At 34.2% G+C, this 14179-nt stretch overlaps 2 protein-coding genes across 3 annotated transcripts in view; one reads left to right on the top strand and one right to left on the bottom strand.

Moving 5' to 3' along the window:
• Positions 1 to 6948, top strand: part of FANCL (FA complementation group L) — a 46329-nt gene extending 39381 nt beyond the window's left edge. Inside the window, exons 8-14 of the mRNA XM_087823580.1 lie at positions 164 to 314; positions 2559 to 2642; positions 3129 to 3174; positions 3254 to 3335; positions 4128 to 4244; positions 5983 to 6054; positions 6351 to 6948. Coding sequence (XP_087679706.1) covers positions 164 to 314; positions 2559 to 2642; positions 3129 to 3174; positions 3254 to 3335; positions 4128 to 4244; positions 5983 to 6054; positions 6351 to 6386 — 588 coding nt within the window. The 3' untranslated portion in view covers positions 6387 to 6948. The remainder of the gene's footprint in view (positions 1 to 163; positions 315 to 2558; positions 2643 to 3128; positions 3175 to 3253; positions 3336 to 4127; positions 4245 to 5982; positions 6055 to 6350) is intronic.
• The window catches only part of VRK2 (VRK serine/threonine kinase 2), a 69050-nt gene continuing 55421 nt past the window's right edge, over positions 551 to 14179 (bottom strand). Inside the window, exons 12-13 of one of the 2 annotated variants that reach the window (XM_087823579.1) lie at positions 6631 to 6782; positions 551 to 701 (exon numbers count right to left, since the gene is read on the bottom strand). In XM_087823579.1, the coding sequence (XP_087679705.1) occupies position 701; positions 6631 to 6782 (153 nt within the window). In that variant the 3' untranslated portion in view covers positions 551 to 700. Of the gene's footprint in view, positions 702 to 4750; positions 6783 to 14179 lie in introns of those variants that run through there. The other variant, XM_016201840.2, reaches the window with a different exon arrangement.

The following is a 14179-nucleotide window of genomic DNA, read 5'->3' as shown; positions in this document are numbered from 1 at the left end:
ATTGATGGAGGTGAAGAGGTGTGGCAAGTTGACTCTTGTTTACTAAAGTCTAGGTCAAGCTGAAATAAAACGGCTTAAAATTTCTAAATTGGGTTTTAAGTGAAAGATTATCTGCAATTGATAGTGCCATATAACTTATTCAGCTTTCATCTTTCTTTTACAGAGCTCCATAATAAGCATTCATAGCCAGTTTTTGGCAGCATTGGAATCACTGAAGACATTCTGGGATGTTATGGATGAAATCGATGAGAAGACTTGGGTACTTGAGCCAGAAAAACCTACATGGAGTGCAACCACACGCAGAATTGCAGTAGGTGGGGAAAAAGGATTCAGGAGGGCTTTTTTCTTTTTAAGGTGTTTGATTATATTTTGTATTACTTAGGAAAATGAATCTAAAGATAACATTGGACTCTTAGGTCAGACTTTTCTGCATGAAGTAAACTATTAAAACTTTTTTTTATTACAATGTATTTAAATGTAAATATCTCTGGGGGAAAGGGCAATGTCTCATTATAAAAGGTGATAATCCGATGGAAGCGGCATTCAAAGATGGTGTTAAATTAGCTTTTAATTAGCACAGAAATAGTGGAACAGGTTTTTCGAAACTTACATTATTTAGGAAAAAGAACTATGTCAGAAATAATGAAGTCTTCATCCATGAAGCTAGAGAAGATGAGTGTGAACAAATCTGGAAATATTTTCTGGAAAAAAATACAGAGAATGAAAGAACCTGAAATGGTCCATGCATGCCACTGAAGAGTAAACACAAGGCACAAAATAATAATATATTTGAAGTATTGCCATTATAAATATATGAAATAAATGGAAAAGATGTTATATATAACTATAAATATCCTTTAAATATCACCATATTCTTTACTATAAAATGATTGTTTTAAGTGTTTCATTACGAGCAAGCAAAACAGTTTCCAAGTTCTGCCTCTCTCAAGATTGTAGATGTTTTAAACCATAGTTGAGTTCACACTAAATACTGTTAGTTGGGTGGTTAGAAGATACCTATTTATATCTTTCCTCCCCTTTTTCCTAGCCCAAATAGATATGTTGTTTCAAATCATATATCCCAAAGGATATTTTGAATTTCTGATGTGAATCATATCCCAGTTAGTGAGCAATTTTTATAGTTTTTACCTAGGCATACTAGATTATCTGGGGGGAAAATAGTGACATGTTATTAGAAGAGGAAGTATAATTGTACAGCAGTTCTACAAATGATATTGTTACCCAGTTTGTTAAAGTCCAACAGTATTTAATTTGGAATAATTAACCAAATTTTGGTATATCTGTGAACAAGTAAATATTAAGAATGAAAATATTTTCTTCAAAGAAGTATAATAACTTATCTTCATGTCATCATTAAAATAATTATTTTTATCAGGTTATATGATTAAATATACTTCTTATCCTATTTCTCATTGTTCAGCAAAAACAGCCTGGTTTTCATTCATTTTCTCTTCTCTCTGTTTACCTTTTAGGTGCTTTCCCCCTCTTTAGGCACTGATTTGCCTTTTTAAGACCAAGTTTTCAGCAAATTAATTAAAAGATTAGTTAATATAGCCATTGTTAAGTGAAAGTATTTTCTGGAGTCATTAGATGACTTTGCCAGAGACTAATATGGAATTTGTGTTTATGATAAAGAATGTATTAACAATTGAGATTACAAGTTCCCTTTTTGTCTTTCTCATTGAATGACTTATAGTCATTTATTTTACTTGGTTACCTTTTTGCCAGATCTGTAGTAACTCTGTTTATATTGTTGTCAACCTTAGCCAAAGGTTTATAAACTATAGTATATAGAATTTATCAAGACATTTTTACCATAAAAATGAAATTTAAATAGACTTTAAACAATTACACTGTGCACCTTAAAAATAGTAAAATTTCTGAAGTTTGTTCAGTACTCTAGTACAGTTAAAATTTATAAAAGAATCTAGTGCCAAATAAAAGTAACTTTTTCATAGATTGTGCAAGCAAGGTTATTTGTTTTCACTAAATAAACTGTTTTAAATTTAGTAGGAATTGAATCCTTTAAGTTACAGAGGAAAACTTCACATGGAGCAAAAGAATTCAGAAAGTATTATTATAAACCTTCATAAAACTCAAATCTTAAACATGTTTATTTTTTACCATTTATTGTATTTGTCTATATATTTGACCATATTTCTATTTCTTTCCAAGAAAGTCATGCAAAGTAATTTAAAAATTTCTTAAATTTTTGATTTGTGAATTTTTTATATTAAAGATCTTTATCACTCCATAAAACCTTTTATTTAAACTTTAATAGGATTCTGACCAGGATCCTAATCTAAATTAATTATATTAACTTATGGATTGACTCTGTTTTTTGAAATTTAGGGTCCCCAGATTTTTAGCCACAATTATAATTTCAAAATTTGCTTTTTATAATATAGTGATATATTGACGTTTATGACACATTTATAAAGCATTTGGTTACTCTTCCCTTGTGTATATAATGAAGTAAGCACCCAGCCAGATATTCACTTATTTTTTGTAAAAACTTTAATATTCTTTTACTCTAGGGAATAATGCTTCAGTACATGTGGAGGTGGACCCCAGGCACCCTACTATGCTTCCCGAGTGCTGCTTTCTTGGAGCTGACCATGGTGTGAGATCTCAGATTTAAATGTTTTAACAGAATCATAAAATCCTTGTCTACTACTGTTAAAGTATTATTATAAAATATTAATGGTAATTATTTTAAATGAAAATGTCTCATCATTTTGAACTGTGTACTTTTGTGGTTTTAATTAATTTTCTATTCAAGTAGTTAAACAAATTCTATAGTTAACAATACTGTACTGTTAGTTAACAATACTGTATTGTTAGTTAACAATACTGTATTTGAAAGTTACTGTGAGATCTTAAAAGTTTTCATCATAAGAAAAAAAATCTGTAATTACGTGTGGTGATGGATGTTAACTTGTAGTAACCATTTCACAATATATACATATACCAGATCATAATGTTGTACATCTAAAACTAATAGTGTTATATATCAGAGTAACTTAGAAACAAATTCTGTGCCATTTTACAAAATGAGAACAGCAACCCCTAAATTATTAAACTTTTTTTTATTTAAATATCTGAAGTGGTGAAACCTCTGGGAATTAAGCTGAGCAGAAACATACATTTATGGTAGGTATCTTTGCAATAGAATTGTTACTTTTCTGCGATTTTACAAATTTAATTAAAAAATTTTTTTTCATGCTTTCAGGGATCCAGAAAATACTCTATTACAGAATTTGAAAGATGTCTTAGAAATTGATTTTCCAGCTCGTGCTATCCTGGAAAAATCTGTAAGTTTTTTCTTTGCTTTGATATTCCAAACAGCATTGCATAATGAAAATTAAATGTTCTTTTAGGTACCAGAGGAAAATAAGGCTGAAAGTGAGGAAATTGGAAGAATATTATAACAGACTTTTAAACTGCAAGCAAGTTGCACCAAAGAACTTGTTAACCTTTGATTGGTGGTTATAAGTGTACTTTTTCATGGTCTTTGTGACAGTAAATTGATTAATGACAAACATCTTTATTTATTAAAAATAGGAGGAAGGGTCCAAAGTAGCTAATGAGATGTTTGGATTTTCTATACTATCTGCTTCTGGATGATTGAGATGAAGTTCTGATGAGCTTAATATAAGTGTTTGTGAAGGGTGGCATTACGGTTTTTCAAAATTGAACACACACCACTACATTGCAAATAAACTTAGGATTGATTTTTGACAAAGCTGCTAAATTGTAGACTGCTAGTTAGTAATCACCAGTGATACCAGTTTCTGTTTTTACATACTAGTGTATATTGATGTACAATATGGGAAAATTACTTAAACCCAAACATCTTGTGAGGCAAAAATAGAATCTGTTTTTTATATATCTGTATGTATAATGTATTGGATGAAAAAAGGGAGCACTCATACAAACAGCTTTTCTTAAGTGTTAAATAGTAATGTGGCTATTTTCTATAATATAGTTACCTTTATAAAAACTGTAATTACAGACATTTAGTATTGTCTATACCATATTATTCATTCTCTCTTATCCTGTATGTTTTAAACACATACACTTTAAATACTTATTTTCTTTTGAAGGATTTTTCTATGGATTGTGGAATTTGTTATGCCTATCAACTTGATGGTGCCATTCCTGACCAAGTGTGTGATAATTCCCAGTGTGGACAGCCTTTCCATCAGATATGCTTATATGAGGTAAAATAACATGAGCAAGACTTTTTTCAGCTAACACAGCATAGGAAGGGTGCATAGTTGAAATAGACTATAAAATCTATTTCAAAATGATCTTCTGTTTTGCCCTTAGCTCCTGCATTACTAGTTCATTCAGATGTCCATGTGCTTCATTTCTTCATCATGTTTTCTCATGAGTGAAGACGTGTCCAGAATACATTCATGAACTACTAGTGACACATAAACTGACAGTACATTGCAGTCTTTTAGTAAATACCTCGTGTAACCACATGCAAACTGTAGACTCATCCAGTTGGGAGTAGTGGTGACAGTGAGGTGAAGAGGAACTAGCACTATGGAACATCTGTTACTTTTCAGGCTATATTTAAGTATAGAATAAATGTAATAATCTTCCTTTTGATATTGAGAACACGTTTTCTCACAGCACTCTCAGTGACATTTTATTTACTATATGTGAAGTCTGCTTTTATTCCTATCTCTAGTCATTTGTTCTGCAAAGCATTCGTCTTAGGGCACAGTTGACATACGATAAAGTACATGTGCACCGATATACAAAACACCTTGCAGTTGTATGGTGCTTTCAATTTTCTAAGTCTTCCCTAGTATACCTACCTGATTTTTGTGATTAGATATAGTAGTTGGTGCTACCTGTATTTTAACAAGGGAGAGTTGAGGTAGAGATGTCCGTTTACCTTATATAAAATCATAAAATATCAGTTCTAATTATAGAGATACTCTTAAGGAAACGTGCTTTCTTTTATAATAATGAATATTCATTTAATTTTTTTAGATGATAAAATACAAGAATTTCTTTGCAGTGCCTAAAACTAACGAGGGATTAATATCTAGAATATATGTAATTTCTTATAATTCAACAATAAAAATACAGGAATAAAAGTAAAGGATATGAACGTTGGGAGGATAAGAGCCAAAAAAGTGAACTAGTATACTAAGTAGTCTTCAAACGTAGTATTCAGAGAAATGCCTATTAAAATACTGATGTATCACTTAATACTTATTAGACTAAGAAATGTAGAAATCTGGATACATTAAACAATTGGCAGAGATTTGAGGGCAAAGAAATCCTCAGTAACTGCTAGTGGGAGGGTATGCTAGTGGAGGTAGTCTAGAAAATAATCTAGCACTATTTAATATGTATGTGCCTCTGTGTGTGTGTGTATATACATATACCCCATAACTCGGCAGTTGTACTTCTGGGTATAGAATACAAAGAAAGTCTTACATAGATTCATTTAATTTTTAAAAATGAACTGTATCATGCTTGTAATTAATGGTTGAGAATTAACCCACTATTGGTGATTAACACCAGAATTAAGACCTAAATTTTCAAGGCCTATGGTATTTTTCACAGCCTTAGTTCTTCATTTGTGACTAATGGATCTAGGTAGATCTGTGAACCCCTAGACCTGTAGGCATTATTTTTGTGTATTTCAGGGTAGAAATGGTGAATAGTTTTCATCAGACTCTAATGGGCCCACAATTTGGTTGAACACCAGTTTGTATAGGCCCTGAAAACCATGCTGGTTTCCCCTGGTTATTCAGCACACACACAGTCCGGTACTGGGTCAGAAAATGTTCCCCATACTCTTCTTGCAAAAGAAAATTAAGAAGGTAAATCTTCTGGAATAAAAATATGATGCATTCAAAAAGAAAAATTATTTCCGGAGTATCTAATCATATTAACATTGCTTCCTTTATCTTCTCTTTTAAACAACTTCAGTGGTTGAGAGGTCTACAGACAAGTAGACAGAGTTTTAACATCTTATTTGGTGAATGTCCGTATTGTAGTAAGGTAAGCAGTTAATCACATTTCATAAAATGTCCTTAGCTTTTAGTTATGTGTTTTAGAAGATATCCATATATCAGCTTATCTAAAACTTTTTGAGATATTAACATATATTTAAAAAAGAAAAGTTTCTGTAAGGTAAATTGTCCCGATAAATAACATTTTAATTTTCTCTGTAATCTGAAACTTCAGAAAAATATTTTCCAAACTGTATCATGACACCATTTCTAGTATACAGCATTTTTTTTTTTTTGGAATGTTCACAAACTTACTTTGTTTAAAACGTATTCTCTTTTTATAAGCCAATTACCTTGAAAATGTCTGGGAGGAAGCCCTGAAGTAAGAATGAAACGTTTCTGTGAAGAACTGGAACTTTAAAAACTATCAAAATGATTTTGCTATCTTCAAAGAAAATATAAAGCAAGACCTACTAACGTCAAAAGACAAAGAATGGTGAAGCCATAATAATATACATCTGCCTTTGTCTCTTCACTAAGGGTAAACTGGGAAATTACAGGCCAAAATCCTGTAGAACTTTCTAAGTCTGTGACTTCCATACCAGCTGAAGCAGTGCATGCGTACCACGATGGATGTCTTGACTTGTTGAATTTATCTGGATGGGGTTCATAAAATGAGTCTGGGAACTGCATAAAGCTGTCTTTTTGTGGAGAACTTTTTACTTCATTCAAAAATTCTTGCGACTCACGATATTTTTGTCGTCTTCTTGTGCTTTCCTATGGGAAAATACATATACAGTGTGTGAGATTTGAGTTATCAAGTATTTATGTGTGTGCTCTGTAAGAATGCTAAATAAGTTTTTGTGTGTTTATTTTACCTGATAAGTTATTTTTAGATCCTGGATTTTAGGAGTTTATAAAGTACTTACCAGCATCAGTCAAATCTGGTTAATTTGATTGGTTCTTTTAAACCAGTAAGTAAGCCATCTCTTAACTTATAATCCAAAAATAAGATAGAATATGAAAACTTAATTTTCTTGGCAAGACAGAAAAACATTTAATCTTATGGGTGTCAGGCAGTCCTAATTAGAAAGCTTTCTGGTTATTAATATAGTGATTCTAGGGGAGCGAGATGGCTGCACACACTCACTGAGTGGACTGGCTGCCGCTTGACCCTGCAGCCTCCTGCCTGGACTCCGGAGGTTGACCTCTTCCCATAACAGGCCTCAAGAAGACAGCTGGTTAAAATTCTATTTGTCCAGAATGTTGATCTAGGGAAAGATGCCCACTCTTATCTCCTAGCAAAGAAGGAAACAGACAAGCTGTCTCTACAAATTAAAGTTTTATAATGTCGAAGCTGAATGCCTAGGAGCGTACAACAAAATCTGCCCAGAGGCGCGGCCAAGAGAAACCCTCGTGCCGTGGCTGAGGACGTGGAACGTGGCCTGGCCCGCAAGAGAACGAACCCGAAACAGCTCTAATATTAAAGTCACACTAAGGCCATTTTCCTAAAGCTCTGGCAGCTGAATTTGCTAAGGCAAAATAAGTGAATAGTTATGTCACTGGGCCAATAATATATTATTGTTCTTCACAAAGAAAAAGAAATTTGCCACCAAATCAAATATTTCTGAAGGCTGAGAGCCACCAGTAAGCTAACTTAGGCAGTATCCCCACCTAGATAAGAAGTCAAGCTACTAAACAAGTGTTTAACCTATACATCTCTTTAAGCAACAAACGATATCAAATGCGAAGGTACTCATCAAAGGATTTAACCACCAGTTGTCTTCACTTTATTGAGAGATCTGATTGGGATAGTTTATCACTTAGGTTAGAAAAGTGTGGCTCACTGGCTAGCTGCCTGTTTTGTGAATAAATTTTATTGGAACACAGCCACACCCCATTATTTTACATATTATGCATGGCTGCTTTTACACTACAGCAACAATGCTGAATTGTTCTGACTGGACCTTAAAGGTCCAAATAGTACATATTTTAGGCTTAAGAAAAATTTGCTGGCCCCTGGTCTATGGCATTCTTTTTCAAACACCAAAAAGCATACAAATCATTTTGGGGTCTTGTTAAGATGCAGACCTCATTCAGGAGACTTAAGGTATGCAATAATTTATTCTGCAAGGACAGTGGTTCTCAACCAGTGGTTGTCCCACGGGGCCATTTAGCAATTTCTGGATACATTTTGGGTTGTCACAACTGGGAAGAGGTACTATTGACATCTATTGGATAAAGGCCAGGGATAGTGGCCTACAATGTACATAACAGTCCCTAACAACAAATATCCTCACCCAACATGCAAATAGTGATGATATCAGGAAACCATGCATTATGAGCAGTTATTAGCCTTGAGTGCACATCAGAATCAATTAGGAAGCTATGAAAAATATGAGCACCCCTTGTAGATCTGGTCATGAGTAATGGGTATTAGACTTCCCCCCCTGCTGTGAAAACCGTGGAATAAACAATCAGGCTGGGCAAAATACATGTAGCAACTTACGAGTCATAGGAAATAAACAAGGCTGTGATTGTTGAGGAAGGGAGAATAACCCAGACCCTAGAAAGGCTACAACTTAAAGATATTTACCAATAAATTAACTGCCTACCAAGACAAAATTCAACACTCTTTAATAAAACCTGGAATCTCAAGAACTTAGCATTTAGAATGTTCAATAAAACTACTACACATAAGCAGGAAAATTTGACCGAAATAGATTCAGATATGACCCAGATGGTAGAATTATCAAACAACAATAAAACATCTACATAAATATGTTCAAAGACTTAAAGGAAAAATTAAACATAATTAGTGAACAGAAGAGGGTCTCAGCAGAGACTTGGGAAATATAATGCACTTCTAAAACTCAAAAATATGACATGAAAAATTCACTGGCTAGATTTAACAGCTAATTTGACAATCAATGACAGGCCCAGCAAAACAATATCCAAACTGAAATACAGCAAGATAAAAGACTGATTTGAAAAATGAACAGAGCTTCAGTTATCTGTTAGAAAAGGTAAAGCATTCTAATCTGCATATAGTTGGCTCTCAGAAGTTAAAAGGGATTAAGGCAGGAAACAAATCAAAGAAATCATAGCTGAAACTTCTTCAGTTTGATGACAAATATCAACCCAATGATAAAAGAAGCTAAATGAACCCGAGCAGAATAAACACAAGACAGCCAACACTAAGAAACCAAAGATAAAAAACAAATCTTAAAAGCAGCCAGAATATAATGTAAAGATACATTATATCCAGGATCAGTAAGAAAAATTGCTAACTTCTTGTCAGAAAAAAAACACACCCAAAAAGGGAAACATTTTTAAGGTTCAGAACGAAAAATTCCATATCCAATGAAGCCTTCAAAATGAAGGTAAGGGGCATCTGTTAATAGACAAGACAGAGTAAGAGTGTTCTAAGTTACATTTCCTGCTAATTACAACCAAAGATTTTGAACAAAAAGCAACGGATAGAACATTCTGAAAGTTGTACAGTAGAAGGCAGACTGGATAGAGAACTCGGGACATGAGGAATGACCTAGCCATGAGTCTCACCCTCAAACTCCCTCTTTTTGGTTCATCTTATGTATACCATCCTCGCCATTAAGCAGCCTGCAACTTGAAAACAATATGCACAGACCAAAAAAGGTCCAAAAACCCTGCTCTGTCTAAGCAATGGACCAGGGGAATGGCAGGATTATAGGACAGGATCCTGACTATACCTGTTCTACTCTAGGTGAAAACCATGAAATAAACTGTACCTCTCCCACTTCCCACCAGGTGCTTTGGTAACTGGGGTGGAGCCTTGTCAAGCATCACTACCCTGTACAAACCGAGGACCACTAAGGAGACAGACAAGTGGAGCCCTATCAGCCATCCCCACACTAACAAGGCAGTACCCTGTCCCAGCGGGTGTTACAGAAATGATGAAAGCCATGTTAGCCATTCCCAGACTGCTACTGAGGTGACACCTGCCCTCCCCACGAGGTACTCTGGAGACTATCCTTTCCTGCACGAACACAGGCAGAAGGAGGCAGTGCCTCTCCTGCACCCCACCAGACACTGTAGAGACTGTGCAGTAGAGTCCTACTGACCGTGCCCAACCTGTGTCAAGCAAACATCAGCAAAGAGACATCAACTGTCAAGTACTATGGGAAGGAGCCCTATTGACCCATCACTGCTATGCATTAAGCAAATGACAGCAAAGAGGCAGCACCCTACATCCTCCTAACTAGAAAACCTTGTCCTCAGTAATTAGTAGAACTCCTTGAGAAAAATCAGCAAAGCTATAAAAGAATTAATGACACCAAAAACCAATGGGATCTGACTGATATTTAGAGTACTCCACCCCAAAACAGGAGAAATAGCTATTCTTTTCAATTGCAACTGGAACATTCACCAAGATAGACAATTATCCTGGGTCATAAAATAAACCTTAACAAATTTAAAATTATATAAAGTATGTTCTCAGACAATATAAGTTAGAGATCAATAACAGATAACAGAAATACCTAATAACCAAGGCATCACAAAAGAAGTCTCAAGAAAAAGTACAAAATGTCTTGAACTAAACAAAATAAAAATACAATATGTAAGGATTCATAGGATGCGACTGGGGCTTAGCAGGACATTTATAGCATTAAATGCTTATATTAGAAAAAATGAAGGGTTCGTATCAATAGTTAAACCATCCACCTAAACTAGAAAAAGAAAATGAAAATAAACCAAAATCAAGCTGAAAAATATAAAAGGGAAATCGCCAACCATTTGAAAATTTAAAAACACTTCTGAATGGGTCAAAGAGAAACTTAAAAATATATTGAACTGAATGAAAATATATCAAAATATGTGAGACGTGGTTAACACAGTGCTAGGAAGGGAAATCTATAATACTAAATACCTATATTGGAAAAGAAGAAAAGTCTTAATTCAATAATTGAGACTTAAATTTCCACTTCAGGAAACTAGAAAAAGAGAAAATAAATCCAAGAGCAGAAATCAATGAAATTGACAACAGAAAAATAGGGAAAAATCAAACAAACAAAAGCTGGTTCTGCAAAAAGACCAATAGAATTGATAACCTGACCAAAAAAAAATTAAAAAAGAAAAACAACCATAGCTAGAAAGAAATTCTACTACAAATTCCACAGTATTTAAAGGATTTAAATAAGGGAATACTATGAATAATTCTAAACATAAAAATATGACAGCTTAGGTGAAATGGCCCAATTTTTAGAAAACCACAAATTATCAAAAACAACTCAAGATGAAATAGAGTAAACTGGTCAGAAGGCCATATCTTGCGCACTACCTGTTTTCATAGAGCCTACCAACTAAGAATAGTTTTAACATTTAAAAAAATATATATATTGATTTCTGAAAGAGGAAGGGGGAGAGAGAGAGAAACATCAGTGATGAGAGAGTAATTGATCGGCTGCCTCCTGCAAACCCCCCACCAGGGATCAAGCCCACAACCCGGGCATGTGCCTTGACCAGGGATCTAATTGTGATCTACTGAATCACTGGTCAACGCTCAACCACTGAGCCACTCTGGCTGGGCTACATTTTTAAATGGTAGGAAAAAATTTGTGAGACTTGAAAATTATATGGAATTCAAATTTCAGTGCCATAAATAAAGTTTTGTTGGGAGCAGCTATACTCATTTGTTTATGGATTGTGTTATGATGCTTTCATGCTATAATGCAGAGTTGAATAGTGTGACAGAGACCACAGGACCTATAAAACCTATTTTCTATTTGGCTCTTTACAGAAAATTTTGCCAACTCTTGAAATAGATCATCTGCACAGTCTTTGTAAAGAAATTTAATTCCTAGCTAAAAAGTAAAAGAAATCTTTAGGCCCAGGTGGTTAACTGGAGAATTCTCTAAAAAGAAACACCACCAATTCTACTCATTCTTTTCTAGAAATTAGAAGGAAAACTTCTCAGCTCACGTTACAAAGCCAGTATTACCCTGATATCAAAACCAGACAAAGACAGTGGAGAATAAAAAGAAAACTACAGGTAAATACTCCTCATGAACAGGTGCAAAAGTCCTCGACAAAATACCAGCAAACTGAATCCAACAACACATGAAAATAGTAAACCATGACCAAGAGGGATTGATTTGAGAAATGAAAGACTAGTTCAATATTCAAACACTAATCAATGTCATCACCATGTTAGTAGTATAAAGATTAAAAATCACGATATTAACTGATACAGAAAAGGCATTTAACAGAATTCAACACCCATTTCATAATGCTCAGTACACTAGAAATATCATCAACTTGATAAAGAACAGCTACCAAAAACCTACCATACTAAAATGGTGAAAGGCAAAAAACTGGAAACTCACATGTTCTTCAAAACTAGATTCATACTTCAGAATACTACTTAGCAATGAAAAGGAATGAACTATTTACACATGCAAAACATGGATAGATCTCATGGACATTATGGTGAGTGAAATAAAGCCCATCTCAACCAGTTACATACTACATAGTCTGATATAGAGGACATGCTCAAAACAACAAAATCATAATGATGGGGGGTATTATCATAAAGCAACATGAGGAGTTTCTGTGATCATGCAACAGTTCTGTAGGATGACTGGCATTTTCGCTATACATGTAAAGATACGACAGGAGATGTATATGTAAATTATACATGGAATTCTTATGACTCGGTAATAAAAAGACAATTGACTAAATAAAAATGGATCAAAACACTTGAAAAGGCAATTCACAAAAGATATATGAATGGGCATTTAGCACATGAAAAGTTGCTCAAAATCACTAGTCATCAGGTAAGTGATAATTAGACTCACCATGAAATACTAATATACACATGTTGGAATGGCTAAAAAAGACTGACGCCGCCAAATGTTGGGAAGGATGTGGAATGGCTGGAAGTCTTGTACATTCCTGGTAGAAGTACAAAATGGTTGGGACCATTTGTCAGCTTTTTATAAAACTGAATATGCATCTGTCCTATGACCCAGCAATTCCATCCCTCAGGAAGAACATGTCCTTAGAAGGACTTGTGTGAGAATGTCTATAGCAACTATATTTGTGGTGGCTACAGCCCAGAAGCCCTAGTGTCTATTCATAAGAGAATGGATATGTGAATTATGATCTAGTTATACAATGGAGTACTACTCAACAAGAAAAAAAGCAAATTACTAATACATACAACAGTATGGAGAAATCTCACAAAACATGCTGACACATTTTAAGCCAGACACAAAAGCATGCATATTGTATGACTACATGTATGTGAAATTCTGGAAGAGGCAAAACTAATCTAGTGATGAGAATCAGAATATCAAAACAGTGGTTGTCTCTAAGGGAAAGGGACTGAGAAAGGGAACAAACAACTTTCCGGAGTGATAAAGCTACACACACACATCGTATTGCCATCCCAATGAAAGTGAATCCGTTTCCTCGCTTGGAACCTGGGCATCAGTATTTTCATAGTCCCTCTCTCTCCCATGCACGGTAATTCTGGTGCACAATAAGGGTGGAAAAAGAGCATTCAAGAATCTCTATTTTGTCACCAAGCAATATTTGTCTTTTACAATTAGGAACTATAAGTTATGACATTTGAAGTAGACTACAATTAAAAAATCGATGCCACTATTATTTTGTAACAATAAATGCAAAAGATTCCTATTAGTATTAAAATATATATATATCTCTCTAGATAAACCTGTATGCTTACTGGCAGGACAAGAAATACCTAACTAGTACGCTTCTAATTTTTGCCTTGGCTCCCAAGAAGTTCAGAGCCAAATTCAGCACTAGTTTAGTGATTAACATCCCAGCTGCCTGATATACCAATTTGGGAGTGGGGGCATTAAATTATTCTATTGCACACTGTAAACTACCTCAAATCATTCTGGAAAAAAAATATTGGTCTTTCTGAAAAAATAATTTTTTTCACTGCAGATATAAACACATTGTACTCTTCTTGTCAAAAAGGTTAGATTAGGAAAGACTTGACTGAGTGAGTGATCTACAAAAGGTGAGTCACTATCCAACCAAATTATCAAATAATGCAGAAAAGACATCATTTTAAAATACAACTATATTGACAGAGAAACACTTCCCTTACATTGGATTATAATGGTTAGACTGGAGGAACCCATGTAAAAGTATGGAATATG

Source organism: Miniopterus natalensis, chromosome 13 (genome assembly GCF_054644295.1).
Source record: "Miniopterus natalensis isolate mMinNat1 chromosome 13, mMinNat1.hap1, whole genome shotgun sequence".
In the NCBI taxonomy this organism is placed as follows: Eukaryota; Metazoa; Chordata; class Mammalia; order Chiroptera; family Miniopteridae; genus Miniopterus; species Miniopterus natalensis.
The sequence above is the reverse complement of the archived record's forward strand: the minus strand, read 5'-3'. Positions and strand labels throughout refer to the sequence as shown.